Consider the following 15,770-nt stretch of genomic DNA (forward strand, 5'->3'; position numbering starts at 1 on the left):
TCTGTGGCTTGCAAAGCCCTTCAGAATACTGAAACTTTGAATGGAGGGTTGTAATTAGGTAGAACATAAATGGCAACAGTAAACTGAGTCACAGGCCTTCATTAACTGATAGTACTGCTTGAAGCGGACCTCAACTCAGAGGCTTCCTCTTTGCTCTAAAAGATAAGCAACAGCATAATAACCTTTACAGAAAAACATTTTTTTGTTACAGTTGATTCAAATCCTGCAATAAATCTTCAGTGTGTCCTATTCCTGCTTTCATGGAAGCACACACAGGGTTAACATCCTGTGCTTACCATTTAGCTGTTCTGCCAAAGCAGCAGAGATTCCTGAGCTGACACAGATTTGAGATCAAATTACAACTTGTGATTAGTCACAGATGAGGGGGAATTAGACAGGCTAAACTCTCTAAATACATACAGGATGCTTTTTATGTTTTCCTTCTGTTCAAGAGTTCAGGTCCACTTTAAAGTGTAACTGCAATGATGAAACACATTTTGTTCAAAATATATTTAAAGGGGAACTGAAGAGAGAGGTATATGGAGGCTGTTATGTTTATTTCCTTTTCATCAATACCAGTTACCTGGCGGCCCTGCTGGTCTATTTCTCTGCAGTAGTATCTGATTAAAACCAGAAACAAGCATGCAGCTAGTCTTGTCAGATCAGACTTATAAGTCTGAACCACTGAAACACCTGATCTGCTGAATGCTTGTTCAGGGGCTATGGCTAATAGTATTAGAGGCAGAGGATCAGCAGGGCTGCCAGGCAACTGGTATTGTCTAAAAGGAAATAAACATGACAGCCTCCATATACCTCTCTCTTCAGTTCCCCTTTAAAGTGATATTTCAGCTTCTGTGCAAATAATACTGTTCATTAGCCCCACTCTTAGGGGTCAAGTCACTGATCTGCCGAGCGCAAAAATTACTCCGCATGATAAGCAGAGGTTTGCGCGTGGCAGATCGCGTGATAACTGTTGTGATAGCAGTTATCACGCTTTAGTGAATCGACCCCTAAGTGTGTCCATATACAATAGTAAGCTTTCCAGCTTTCCAGCCCCCTGCTGATGTTCTAAGGTGCCCAGCTTTTAGGCCTCGTTCACATTGGGTGCACTGAAAAACGTGTAAAAGCGCATGATAAAAAAAAAAAAACATGTGCTTGTGCGCGCTTCAGTGCGCGTTGCAGTGCGCTTTTTTTAAGCATGCTTTGCTTATTGTAGCAGTAGCAGTTGTCAATAAAGCTTTGTTTTCATATGTAAATGTATTTGTTTTTCCAAATTGGGGTAAAAAAACACATGTGCTTCTATTTACTAAAAAAGCGCACCCATCCACTTGCATTGATGTGCGCCTTGCACCTTGAGGCACAGAAATGCATGCAACACTACATTTTTGTAACACAGCTCAGCGCAGAGCATAGATGTGAACCAGGCACATTTAATCACATAGGAAAATCAATACCGTGCAGAACACACAGGGCAATGCGCTGTGAAAAGCGCACAGAAACGGCCCTGATGTGAATGAGGCCTTACTGCAGGGCCTGGCACATGCCTGCCTGCGTGTTTTTCTTGAGGGCGGAGTCTGTAAAGGAAGCACAGCGTGATGCCATTATGTCATGCACCCGGGTGCTAAATCTAAGCACAACTGGCTATGTGCAGAGCTCCAGCACCCGTAAGGCATAGTGATGTATGCTTTTCCCATGGGGCTGCAGGGAGAGATCCATGGGTGGCAGTGCACATGGCCTGGTCTTAGACAATGCACCTGATGCTTGCAGTAAATAGTGGGAAAGGTGTTTTTTTTTTTTTTAACGGTTTTATTCAATTTGTAAGAACCCATACAGACGTTTGTATGCAGTTATAGACCTGGGTATAGGTTAATGAATATTTGTCTTAACGGAATTCCATAACCTCATGGGGCATCTGTATCTCTCAGCTGCAGCACTTCTGAGCCGTGAGAGGGCTTGGGCCTCTGTTTATGCTGCTCCTGTTTCGCAGGTTCTTGGGGGTCCTACTCACAGCACCCCTGTTAATGTGCAGACTAACCCCCAAAGGGCATTACAATGCAGTGTAGTTAGTTTAAGACCTTGCCTATTCTGGCAAGTGAAGGCAAATGCAAACTTGCACAAGCTGTGCCCTTAGTTGAGCTGAGGAGGCTAAGTTTACAGCCAGTATGTGTCAGATTCAGCTTGATGAGCACACATCCTCTGTTGGTGCTCCTCTTCCTGTCTGCCGTGTCTTTTGTACATTGCCGCCAGGGGTGTCTGTATCCCCATGCCCCCCCCCCCCCCCCCCCCCCCCCCGGTGCATGTACTTAAAGGACATCCGAGGTGACATGTGACATGATGATATACATGTGTATGTACAGTGCCAAGCACACAAATAACTATGCTGTGTTCCTTTTTTCCTTTCTCTGCCTGAAAGAGTTAAAAATTAGGTATGAAAGTCACAGTTTCTGTCCAGGTCTGGACTGGGTCGGACTATAGCATGATGCTCACTGATGAGGAATTGGTCATAAAACTTTTTCCTGGCAGTAAATGGCTTCTTAGAGCAGGAATGAGATAAAAGGGTCAACAGTTCATAGATTTTAGCTCTGGCATACTTCAATTGATGTGTCATTGAGCAGAGACAATGAAATTGTAATAACATAGAAATTAGATTTAAATGTAAAATACAACTGTGAGATGTCTTAAAAAGTCATTTTTAGGAGGAGGAGGATAGATACTATTGTTTATCTCATCAATTTATTTTCACCTCGGATGTCCTTTAAATCACAGTTCCCCAACCCTATCCTCAAGGCCCACCAACAGTACATGTTTTACAGATAACCACACACAATCACAGGTGGGGTAATGAGTGTCTCAGCAGCGCTGATTACCTACCTCTGTGGATTTCTACAAAACATGCACTGTTGGTGGGCCTTGAGGACGGGGTTGGGGAACACTGCTCTAAATCACATCTGATGATTTTTGCCCCACAAATTTGTTGCTGCATCTGCAAATGTTTGAGCACCTTTAGTACCTGAAGTAGCAGACAGAAGGTAAAGAAAAGTCAAGGGTGAGGGGCAGTGTTAGACTTTAAGACAGGGGCAAGTCAGAGTTGCAGTAGCATTAATAGCAGCAATTATTTGCAGAAAAATGTCAGGTTCAGATTGTGTTGCCAGTGAACTGGGTGAGGTTAGGGGTTTTAGTTGGCTAAAAGATATTCAATAGGATTAGGTAAAATAAGAACGCAAAGGGTTAAAGTTATGGCTTAAAGACATGATCTGATTTTTTTTTTTTCTTTTGAATTCCCCTAAGGAAATTGATCCCGTTTCTGGTTTCCTGGTTTGTTTAGCATGGTTTGCTTAGCATGTTTCTGGTTTGGCCACAATCTCTATTGCAAATTCATTTAACCGCAGTGACTTCTGTGATCTTTCACCAGGGAGAGAGTGGAGACACAGCTGACGATGAGATGGCTACAAGGAAAAGCAAAAGTTGCAAAGAGAACCGCAGCAGGAGCGGCTCTGATCCTCCAGAAATTGACGAGCAAGAAGAGCAAGGTTTGGCAGGATTTAATACAGTTAATGGCAGTATGAAGTAGTACAGTTTGTATCCCTGGGTTCATCAGACAGAAATGTCAGTATAATATTAGGGCGTGTGGGCAGGGAATGCAACAGAAACGCAGTGCATGAATATGTTGAACTTTTTTCACATCCATCAGTGTATAAGATAAATCAGAATGCAGAATATTACCGGTAGATCATGCTAGGTATAGAGTGGCTGGATAGTATACGTTTTAAGGGCTGTGCCTGTGACATGGGAGACCGGGGTTTGAATTCTGGCTAGGGTCAGTCCTATTCAGTAAGAAGTCTTTGGGCAAGACTTCCTAACACTGCATGGTGGCCCCTTGTGCGCGCGCCCTCAGTGGCTGCAGCTCTTGAGCGTTTTGAGTCCAACAGGAGAAAGTGCTATACAAATGTTAGGATTATTATTTATAGGCTATAGAAAACTGCAAGGCAATGCAAAGGCAGCTCAGAAAGACCTGAAATGGCCCTGTACACAGCCCTTAAAGTGTTATTATACTCATCTATGGTCTAACGCATTAAACACACCTGACTATTTTTCAAGGTACTGGGAATAAAGGTTAAATTAAATCTCAAGGTTTTTACCTTATTTAGCTGCTAGTTTCTAAACTTCCTTTGCCAACCAGCATTATCAGGTTGTTTTGGAACATAGTTTGCAGTGAAAAAATGGCTCTTAGTAGGTCGTTATAAATTGTTGACTACAATTTCCTTGAATATCCTTTTGTTTATCAACAGATCACAGCACAACATCCGGATACCCGATGTCTTATACCCTTCCTTCGAGGAGGACTCATTCAGTGTCTGCAGCTGGTTCTCCAAGTTTAACCCCTGGGACAACCACACCTATCCGACCTGCATCTTCACCTGTCCTGTCCAGCTCAAACAAACCTCCCTCTGCGTAAGCTATGAAATGGCTCAAAGGGCTTTTTGAATATTATTTTATTTAAAATATACATGTTTATGTATTGCTAAAATGGGTTTAAAAAAAAAAAAGCCACATCAATATGAAGATTTTATGTTTAGCATTGTGAGTCAACAAGTGGAGCTCTAGAGTAAAACCAAACAGTCCTTTTAGAAATCACATCTGGCCTGCTGAGATCAGATTAGCAGACAATGTGGATTAATGATATACAGTACATTCAGCTAGCTGAGTGTTACAGAATTCTGTCCATTAAACCTTATTTTTAACATTGAAAACCTGTTCTGTTAAAAGCAAAGATCTTAAAAAATATTAGGCCCAATAATATGAAAGTGTGAAATAAAAAGGTGCACCTTCACCGCGTATCTGAGTCCATGAAAAATTGCACTTCTGCCAAGATTTGCAACATTGTGTTCGCATTTTCGCATGCGTGAAAAACCTCCATATCTTGCAGCATAAATTGAATGTTCATTATCTGTGATAAAAAACTGATCTAGCCTCACTTCCCTCTAGTTACATGATATGCTGATAATTACTTTGGAAATGGCAAGCAGGTGTAGAAATTCTGAAAAACATTGGTCTGATGCTCTACACTCAAGGAGTAAAGTTATTTTTCCTGAATCAAATCACAAAGATACCTATTTACGTACAGGGGCTTAACTACAGTTGCACCCCTCTACCACCCTTGGGCCCGGTCTGGTACTTATTATCATTATGCAGAAAGCACAGCATAAGGATGCCTTATTGTACATTACCTGTTCCTGGTGATCATCGCATCTCCTCCACTTCCTGTTTAGTTAGCAAGTGTTGTGCAGCCAGCCAATCACCGTGCGAGGACTGAAGCCGCTCGGTGATTGGCTGACTGCACAGCACTTGCTAACTAAACAGGAAGTGGAGTAGATGCAATGATCACCAGGAACAGCTAATGTATAATAAAGAATCTAACCAGGAAGTGGAGGATATGCAATCGCCATGAGCTGGTAATGTATAATAAGACTCCCTTTTGCTGCGCATTCTGCATAGCGATATTCGGCACAGGACAGCCCCCAGGGCAGTGGCGGAGGGGGGCTGAAGTTGCACTGTATTTGAGCTCTTGATTTATATTTAATCAAATACTGTACAATTGGCAATTATTTAAATCCAAGATATTTCATTACAAATATGTACCGTTCATTTTAAATATACTTTAATAAAGGTAGTTCCTATTGTGCATAACTGTACCTTTCACATGATGAGTGACAGCTGTTTTCTGCTTCTACAAGGTTGTAAATCAGAGGCATTTTTGCTCTATCTGTAAAATCATCACAGGATTTTTTTGTCTAAGCTTCCTCCTGGCAGCAGATTGTTCCACCTTCCTTCCATCTTTTACAAGCTCTGCCAACACTTACAATGGCGTTGTGTACTTTATCTCATAAATCAAAGAATGAAACGTCATTAAAATGATTTAATTTGCAGGAGAATGGCACACCATAAATGCACATGCTGGCACATGTTCTGCAATAAAACTGTAATAAATCTGTCTTGTTTTTCAGCACATGGAGCAGTTCGAGTTGGCATGGGAGAGTTAAGGGTGGGATGAGAGGCTTTCAGTCCTTCATGGTCTCTGATAGCAGCATGAGCTTTGTGGAGTTTGTAGAGCTCTTCAAATCCTTCAGGTAAATCCATACACAGCACTTTGTGGCTTTTTTACAGAACAATTCTGCTATGCACAAATGTAAATGGCTCTTAACTGGTACACTCAGTAATCACAGCACGTTTTTTTCTAGCAAAGATAGTTTCTTTGCAGAGAATGAAAACCTACATTATGCCGAATCAGGCAAAAACTGCGCTGGAAATTTGGGGACTGCTATAGCAGTTAATGTGAATTATGGCTGTAGCAGAGCTCAGTAAGTCATTTTGGCGCCGTCAGAAGATGGCGCTCAAATTACGATAAGAACAGCGTAATTCGGCTGCCAGCGGCCTGTAGCGGGAATAGTAAGTATCGCCGTCAGGAATTTTGCAGGAGCAGGGCAAGCCATTTTTTGGCTTTACCCTGCACCCAAATTTCCTGGTGCCTTGATGACATGTATGCCATTATAGCTTCAATTTACTAAGCATTAACGCATTTAGGGCCATATGCAATTCACTTTTTCACCTGAGTTTTCTCCTAGGAGATAATTTTTCATCTTCAATTTAAAATAGTTTTCCAGCACTTTTTAATAAAAAAAAGTACCAAAAAGTAGGTGAAAAAGTAATATTAAAATTATTTTAAATATTTTCTTGTTTTCCGATGGCTTAAAAGGCATTTTATTGACAAGTTTAAAAATATCACCTAGGAGAAAACTCAGGTGAAAAAGTGAATTGCATATGGGCCCTAGTGAGGCCAAAAACATCTGATTTTAGCAAACATTTTGTGAAATATTAATTCACTAAGACAGTTACTGCATGGAAAGCTGAAATTATTGACTAGCAAGGTAAATTACCGACTTGTGAGGTAAATACCCCATTGATGTCAATTCACAAAGATTAGCGCATGTGGTAAAAGAAGTGAGATGTTCGGTATTTTTAGACTAGCCTGAAGCTTGTCAGTAACTGACAAACAGCCTTCCAGAAAATTATAGAAGGGAGAAAACAGAGCAGAGAAAAAGATGAAAACATTCTAATAAAATTTTTTGCAGCTTGGTCTTTACTTGTTAGTATAATAAAAAATATGCAATTTGTATCATATCTTTCATCCATTTTCCTTTTACTGCAATAATCCATCAATTACCGAATGAAATACCACATGATTTTGAATGAATACTAAATGAAATACCGCATGAGGTAAAAATAATCGTGAATTGTCATACAGTTTTTTTGTGAATTTCCAAACTATCACTGAATGTGTGAAAATCTTAGTGAGTTCGGAAAAGAAGTCTAAAACGCAGAATGCGGTAGTATACCGACCCTTATTTCTATTATTATTTTTAAGTCTATGGGGCATTTTATACCTTGCGTGGCGCGATGTGCCAGAAGTCTCAATTTTAATGCGTGGGTAACAACGTGTTAGGGGTCGGCTAGCGCAGTGACGTGTAGTGATTAGAAGTCATGTAAGTCTATGGCGACGCATCTTTGTTTACATTTTTCGGCAATGGCACTGCTATGCGCATGTGCGGAAGCATATTTTTTTAAATACTCTTTTCCGCGCAATTCTAATTTCGGCCACAGAAAGTGAGCGCTAGAGAGTCTCACTTACTGCTTGGCTTGCAGCCGGAAGGGAGATTACCGAGCATTGCCACGGTAATCTCTGAAGGCTATTTTTAGCGTTGCGGTGCGATCATTATACTGCAACACTCCAGTTGCCAGTCTGAAACCAGCCTGTACATTATCCATATGAAGAATATAAATCATTATGAGTTGTAGCAACAAAATAGTTTTGTTCTTTAGATCAGAGATATATCTAATACATATGCAGCAGTAGCTTCTTAAAACAGAATTCACAAGTCTCCGTTCCTTTCATCCTCTTGGAAACAAATGTTGTGGGCTGAGTGAAGCATATCATTCCTTTACACCTTTACACCCCCCCGGCCATCTAGAACCGCTAGTGTATTGCAGAGGTGCAGCCTCAAAGCCTACTTAAATCCTGGCCGACATAGTCAGGTTTTGTCATCTGCTAGTACTAAGAATAATGTAGTTCTTGGCTTCTATGATACTTGAGGATTGAAAAAAAAAAAAGCTAGGGTGTCCTGCTGGCGTGTAGAGTTAACTAGTAGTTGAAGGACTGATTAGTCTTATTTGACTTCTGAAGGTCTGATTTATTTTGACAATCATTGGGCATGATCTCCCATCCGATTTCTTGTCGTTGAGGATTCAGTACAGCTGAAAATCGCTGCCCTCTCCAAAGTGCTCCTGAATTGGGAGTTCAGTTCTGCCATATGACTATAATGGTTTATTTGGTCATTAGCCAGGCTTAGCCATGGAACCAAACTTGAAAACACTTTTTTTCAGCACTTTGACCAAGGTCAAGGAAAAGTATTTCCATATCTGTGTAGATACAATGGTATTGTAATATCACCAGGGAGCTTAGGAAGAGCAAAACAGATTTTGATGAAGAGTTAAAGGAGTCAAAAACCCCTCCGTGTTGCCCACAGCAGCTTACGGCATCTTCTTTCATTTATTTGTGACAATAATCCTATCCCTGTCTGCTCAGAAGAGGCTTTGGTGTAGACCAGGGCTGGTTCCAGGTTTTACAGCTCTGATTCTTTTTGGCCACAGAATCTGGTCAGACAGAGGGTGCAGCCCTTACCCATTGTATCCAGAACATAAAAGAATCTCTACCCATTGTATCCAGAACATAAAAGAATCTCTACCCATTGTATCCAGAACATTAAAGAATCTCTACCCATTGTATCCAGAACATAAAAGAATCTCTACCCATTGCATCCAACAAATAACCTTTTGGTGGAGTTCAGTCTTAGACAATTTTTGGTACATTTGTGTGAATCCTAAATGTTTCCTATAGCCTAACATGATGATTTTTTTATTTTTATATTTAGTGTACGCAGCCGAAAAGATCTCAAGGACATTTTTGATGTGTATGCCGTTGCCTGCAATCGGTTGGGATCAGAATCCATTCCACTTTACACAAATTTGACAATTGATGAAAATGTCACGGGAGTTCAGCCAGACTTGGGTTTGTATCATAAAAACACTATTCACATCTGTAGTCACTGACTGTCTGCGTTGTGCACACTGGGCAAATCCAAGGATAGATAAATAAGCAACATGATAAAAAAAAGAAAACCTTTTCTTAGATTGTTAATTGAAAAGATTTTTCTGTAGCTTTTATAAATTGTCTTGGCTTTTTACATGATATTTCTCCAGTCTGAGTATTCTAAGAATGATAAATTATGACAGAATTGCATTTCATACCCCTTTACAACAAGATATCTAGGAAGGACGGTTTATTTCTGGGAAAACGCTGATATGTGAACTAAAAACTTAGACATATATGTGAATAAATGCCTCAGAATCCAGTAGTCATCACTGTAGAGTCTATCCACTTATATATTACTGACGCGCTATATCTATATGTTTTATTAATACCTTCCAAATAATTTTTTCCTTTAAAATATAAAAACACATATATTCAAATCAATATCTATGCACATTCACATACATTCATCCCTAGAGAGGCCTCTCTATATTATAAAAAATTACTGGATCCGCATAAAGTAAAGTCCTAAAAAATCTTTAAAAATGGATATTGATTCGTCAAAAATTCAGTAAATCTTCATCAGCAAATATATGATAGTATCTCCTGATACGTGTGGTAGGTTATCACATATATTCCTTTGTTATATTAGGTCAGTCCGTGCCAGACAATTTACACTCTGCACTATGATACACTATGGTCATACACTCACGGTTTCCTCTCAATAGATACACTGCCTCCTGACCAAGTCCACTTAGGATCTTAATGGAATAGCAGCTCCGCTCCTGCTTCAACTCTCAAACAGTTCCGTGCGACTGTCTCCTGGGAGTTTCAATCTGCGTGCCGCTCTCCCGACTGGCGTCCTTTGTACAGCATACGTCACCTCCGTTTGTAGGTGGCAAAGGTCCGCTCGCTGCACTGCACGTCTAACAGTCTTCCGCATGCACTTTGGGGGTTAAGGGATCCCTCTACGTGTCACGCAGCTTGTTTGAGTGTTCCAGCGCCGGTGAGTGTGTTTTGTATATCACTGTAGAGTCCTCAGTATCCAGTGATCAGTGTAGATGGTTCCAATTCCAATGGTTATTCGCATAGACTTCTCAAAATCTAGTGGTTATCAATAGGATTGGTGTTCAAATTTGGCGTATTTCATTTGGAACACCCAAATACTCACGAACACCACAGTTCAGCACCATTTCAGTACCGAACAAGCGAACAGGGTTTGGAAGGGACTTTGGAAGGAGGAAGTATCGGAGTCACGTGAATTGTGCCGTGAATCGCAAGTAAGTGAACTACCCTTGATCCTGTTCGCTTGTTCGGTACTGAAATGGTGCTGAACTGTGGAGTTCATGAGTATTCGGGTCTTCTGAAGCTTGATATGTATGGCCTAGAGGAACTTTTACGGGGAGAACATACAAACTATGGAATCAAACCTGGGAGCTAACCACTACTACATTGTGCTGCACCAGTAGTCATTGATGCAGGGTGGGGATGGGGGGGGGGGGGGATTTTACACTTGGGGACAGTGGCCAGGTGTCTATTGCATACATGGCTTATTGCAACTTTGCACACCGTTAACGTGGCACACTTGATCGACCACTTTAGACCAAGATTTTTAAATATGCTTGATCGACACATTCGACAGATTTCAGCCAGAACTTGATCGAATCATTGATCGGGTATACTTTTTGGGGTACATTTTGATAAAATTATCGGTCAATCTGGCTACAAAAACGCCAGATGTATGGATACGTTTAGACTACGATATGTACATTAAACTGTGACTATGGTATCGATTAGATTGTGAGCTAATTTTAGGGACAGTTAGTGAAATAGCTAATATACAGTTTTATTATTAATAGTGATCTCTTTACAGTAAGTGCTGAAAAGCATTGCATATGCCACTCGTTTTGCCTTCAGATTTCCCATTCACTCAGCTTGGGGTTGACAACATAAAATAAATGTATCCAGACACATTTCAAAGATGTGAAGACTGGTGGCCTTATTAAATTATACAGAAAAAAACACTTGGGCCAGGTTACATGTGAACAGGCAATATGAATGGGATCTGCTGTATCCAGTTATGAGAATTGGGACATCCGAGGCTCACTTGTTTGTAGCATGCTCCTGAGAGAACTGCCAGTGTGTTAGTATTGCAAAGAAAATTTGTCAGTGCATAGTCCGGAAAAATCAGTGTATATGACTAGGGATGGTCATGCGATGCAAATCATTTTGAGTTAATGCGGGATTATGCAAATTTTGTATGCAAATGCATGCAGCTTGAAAATGGACCAATCATATTTTACCTCAGCAGGATTTGATTGGTTCATTTTCAAGCTGCATACATTTGCATACAAAATTTGCAAAATGCTGCATCAACTCAAAACTATTTGCATCTCATTGACTATCCCTATATATGACCAGATATTTACTTATCTTGTATGAAAGGCTTGGTGTACTGTGGTGTACGTGTATTTATTTTAAAGAGCTGCAGCAAGTAAATAAGTTGAGAAGTTATTGCTGAAGACCTAATTACATCTCGTTTTATATTCCAGATTTATTGACCAGGAACGTATCTGATTTAGGCCTGTTCATTCGCAGCAGACAGCATTTGTCTGAGAACCAGAGGCAGATCTCCGACGCCATTGCTGCTGCCAGCATCGTTACCAACGGCACAGGGGTGGAAAGTACCTCCCTCGGTGTATTCGGATTGGGAATCCAGCAGTTTAATGACTTCTTGGTCAATTGCCAAGGCGAGCACTACACTTATGATGAAGTCCTCAGTATTATTCAGGTCAGGCTTTTTTTTGGTCATTTTATACATGCAAATCTTTCTACTGCCATTTGGAGAGGAATTATATATGATTAGCAGTATATCCCCTCAGGCAAATTTCACTGCCAAACCATAAAAACAATCCCATCTGCAGTTCATCACATTTACTGTTGATGTTGACGGTGGCATTTTAAGACACGCATACAAGGTCATTAGCGCGTGTAATCAGAAGAGCCACGGTATAAATGCACTTAGTAGCTTCTCATTATGTTTTGGACCGAACACCAAAATATGACATTAGAAAAATTAACATATAATTTGGCATCGTTTGACTTCCGCTAATTAGGTTGCTTGCACTGGGTAGAAAATGTTGGCTTGGCAAGGGCCTGTGCCATTCCCAATAGCACCTTACTGAGAACATGACAGGAGGTTGACAGACAGCTGGAAGGGTTCAGCAGCTAGAATGATGCTCTATACTATCTGTATGGTTGGTTTTTGTTTTTTACATAACTCTGTCCTGTCTTTTCCAGTAGCTGGGTGGTTAGGAACAGGCCGGTTTCTAGGCTAAATTTCTTCCAGGGCAAGGGTGTAAAAATTGCACTTCCCCTCCTGCAAAGATTTATGGCAGCGGCGGGAAGCGGTTGAAGTACAAAATCACCTTCCAGGCTCCATGTGAGCCACTGCCATATATCTTGCAAATGCTAAGAAGGTTCTCTTCTGTTGTTGTCTGTGTCTCTGTTGAGTTTACTTCCCTGGTTTTCCATCGTCTGTGGCCCCGATGAGAGAAACTAGAAGTAAATTCTGTACCTTTCTCCCCAGCATGGTCCTAGACAGCGGAAAAACCAGAGGATTTAACATTTTTCTGCTCTTTGAAAATATGATAACATAATTAACAAATGTTAGTATTTGGGCTTTGAGATACCTTTTTCTGTTGGAGATATTTCATGACTCCGGTAGATTACTGTTTTTGTTTGTTTTGTTTTTAATAAATGAAGTCATTTCCAAGGTATTTTATAAGTACCAATAAACGAAAGCTGACATCAGCAGCAAACAGAGTTACAGAGACAAGTGGCGTTGAAGGGCCTTTAACACCATTTGTCATCAACATACATGGCATAAAGATGGTAGTCGATCAATCATGCCACTAAGCATCCTATGAGGAGCCCACAAGGCTGGGCAAATGCACAGAACAGTTTAGAGACCTCATCTCAAAAGTCACAGATTGCCACTTTGCCAACGGCTAACACAGAATCCCAAAAAAAAAACAAAATTGTTGGTGCCACATATCCAACAGGCATGTGAGTTAAGCTCCTCTGCTGACATGAAGGCCAATCTCCTAGATGGGTCCCAATGATAACAGTGAGGTTGCCCGCAATGCCATGAGCTGTAAACATTGCAGAGTGCAGTCAGTCATGAAGGAAGGGGTGGGGGGGGGGGGGGGGATGGGCACCAGCAGGTTCCCCCTGTGCCACTGCACATGTCATGCAATACAGGAAAACTTGCTATTCTGATATGATCCACATGAGGGCTTTGCCACCTGATAGCAAACTCCTGCAGTTTATCTGCCTGTAAAGACAGGTTTTAATAATGGGGTGATGCTGTGGAATAGCAATAGGATATGTATGGGCTTCAACCACACCAGGCCCTAGGAGCTAAGGGACCCATACAGGACCAGCCTCCAGTCACTGTATTAACTCTTTATTGGTGCTGTAATGGTAAAGATCACCATTATATGTGCTTTGGTTAATATGATAAATATGAAGAAAACCTTCCTTTCCCTCTGCTTGTAAGACCTCAGGTGTAATCATTTGGCATGCGGTGGTGTTATCTGATGACAAAATAAACCCATGACATGTCATGCCTGAGCGCAGCTGCACTCAGATGTTACTCCATAGAGAGGCCGCCTCTCCCAACACCCCTGTGCCAAGTGCTGGCCATCACCCGGCTGGTGCACAGGGGCAGAGCTGGTCGCTAAAAGCTCGTGAATTCCCCCTCCCCCAGCCTGCCATGTGAAAGTATTGCAGTGCTGAATTTGTACATCATGTATGTTGGTTTTTAGATTGGTCTTGCAGAGCATCTTTAAGTACGATTTGTTTTACTAATTGCTTTTTCATTTAATTTTTAAGAAATTTGAGCCCAGTATTAGTATGCGCCAGCAAGGACTGATGTCGTTTGAAGGATTTGCGAGGTAATTACACGTCCCTGGATTGAAATCTAGCCAAATATACGATGTTGCCTTTGCTGATCATTACTCTGTATGTTTTAGGTATCTGATGGATAAAGATAATTTTGCTTCAAGAAATGACGAGTGTCAGATAAACGAAGATGATCTACACTTTCCTCTTGCCTATTATTTCATTGAATCTTCCCACAACACGTATCTCACAAGCCACCAGCTGAAAGGGGAGTCCTCCGTAGAGCTGTACAGCCAGGTAGGAAAAGTGACCATGCGTACAAACTAAAGCTTTTTGATCTGCCCAGTGCCCCATGCATCCTTCTGCCGTTTCCTACTGCTGCCTGTGCTCACAGGCCCAACCTTCCTATTCTTTTAAACCACTTCAGCCTTCAGTCGTTTTCACTTTATGCATCCGAGCAATGTTCACCTCCCATTCATTAGCCTATAACTTTATCACTACTTATCAGAATGAACTGATCTATATCTTGTTTTTTCCGCCACCAATTAGGCTTTCTTTGGGTGGTGCAGTTTGCTAAGAGCCACTTTACTGTAAATGCATTTTAACAGGAAGAATAAGAGAAAAACTGAAAAAATTCATTATTTCTCAGTTTTCAGCCATTATAGTTTTAAAATAATACATGCCTCCATAATTAAAACTCACGTATTGTATTTGACCATATGTCCCGGTTATTACACCGTTAAAATTATGTCCCTATAACATTGTATGGCGACAATATTTTATTTGAAAATAAAGGTGCATTTTTTCCTTTTCGCATCGATCACTATTTACAAGTTTAAAGAGACTCCGTAACAAAAATTGCATCCTGTTTTTTATCATCCTACAAGTTCCAAAAGCTATTCTAATGTGTTCTGGCTTACTGCAGCACTTTATACTATCACTGTCTCTGTAATAAATCAACTTATCTCTCTCTTGTCAGACTTGTCAGCCTGTGTCTGGAAGGCTGCCAAGTTCTTCAGTGTTGTGGTTCTGCTATGAACTCGCCTTTCCAGGCCCCTCTCTGCACACTGCCTGTGTGTTATTTAGATTAGAGCAGCTTCCCTCTTCTCGCTTATCTTTTACAAGCTGGATAAATCGTCCTCTGAGCTGGCTGGGCTTTCACATACTGAGCAATTACAAACAAGGGCAAAGCTGTTTGCAGGAAGAAAAGATCAGCCTGAAACTTCAGTGCATGGGGAAAAGAAACACACAAATGATCTCTTGAGATTCAAAAGGAAGGGTGTATACAGCCTGCTTGTGTATGGATGTATTTTCTATGTGTGGACATACTGTACATCAACCTACTTCCTGTTTTGGTGGCCATTTTGTTTGTTTACAAACAAACTTTTTAAAACTGTTTTTAACCACTTTTAATGCGGCGAGGAGCGGCGAAATTGTGACAGAGGGTAATAGGAGATGTCCCCTAACGCACTGGTATGTTTACTTTTGAGCGATTTTAACAATACAGATTCTCTTTAAAATAAAAAAAGTATAGAAATATTTCATCTTTACATTGATATTTAAAAAGTTTAGACCCTTAGGTAAATATTTACATGTTTTTTTATTATTATTGTAATGTTGTTGTTTTTTATATTAAACATTTTATTTAGGTATTTTTTGGGAGGGTGGGATGTAAACAGAACTTTTATAATGTAAATGTGTGTTAAGGTTTTTTTTTTGT

At 40.7% G+C, this 15,770-nt stretch overlaps 1 protein-coding gene across 1 annotated transcript in view; it reads left to right on the forward strand.

The window, feature by feature from the left end:
* Positions 1 to 15,770, forward strand: part of PLCE1 (phospholipase C epsilon 1) — a 465,913-nt gene that overhangs the window by 354,813 nt on the left and 95,330 nt on the right. The window contains 7 exon segments of the mRNA XM_068255587.1: positions 3,413 to 3,530; positions 4,290 to 4,452; positions 6,006 to 6,128; positions 8,988 to 9,124; positions 11,698 to 11,936; positions 14,042 to 14,103; positions 14,182 to 14,347. Coding sequence (XP_068111688.1) covers positions 3,413 to 3,530; positions 4,290 to 4,452; positions 6,006 to 6,128; positions 8,988 to 9,124; positions 11,698 to 11,936; positions 14,042 to 14,103; positions 14,182 to 14,347 — 1,008 coding nt within the window.

This window comes from Hyperolius riggenbachi, chromosome 10 (genome assembly GCF_040937935.1).
Source record: "Hyperolius riggenbachi isolate aHypRig1 chromosome 10, aHypRig1.pri, whole genome shotgun sequence".
NCBI classification, from domain to species: Eukaryota; Metazoa; Chordata; class Amphibia; order Anura; family Hyperoliidae; genus Hyperolius; species Hyperolius riggenbachi.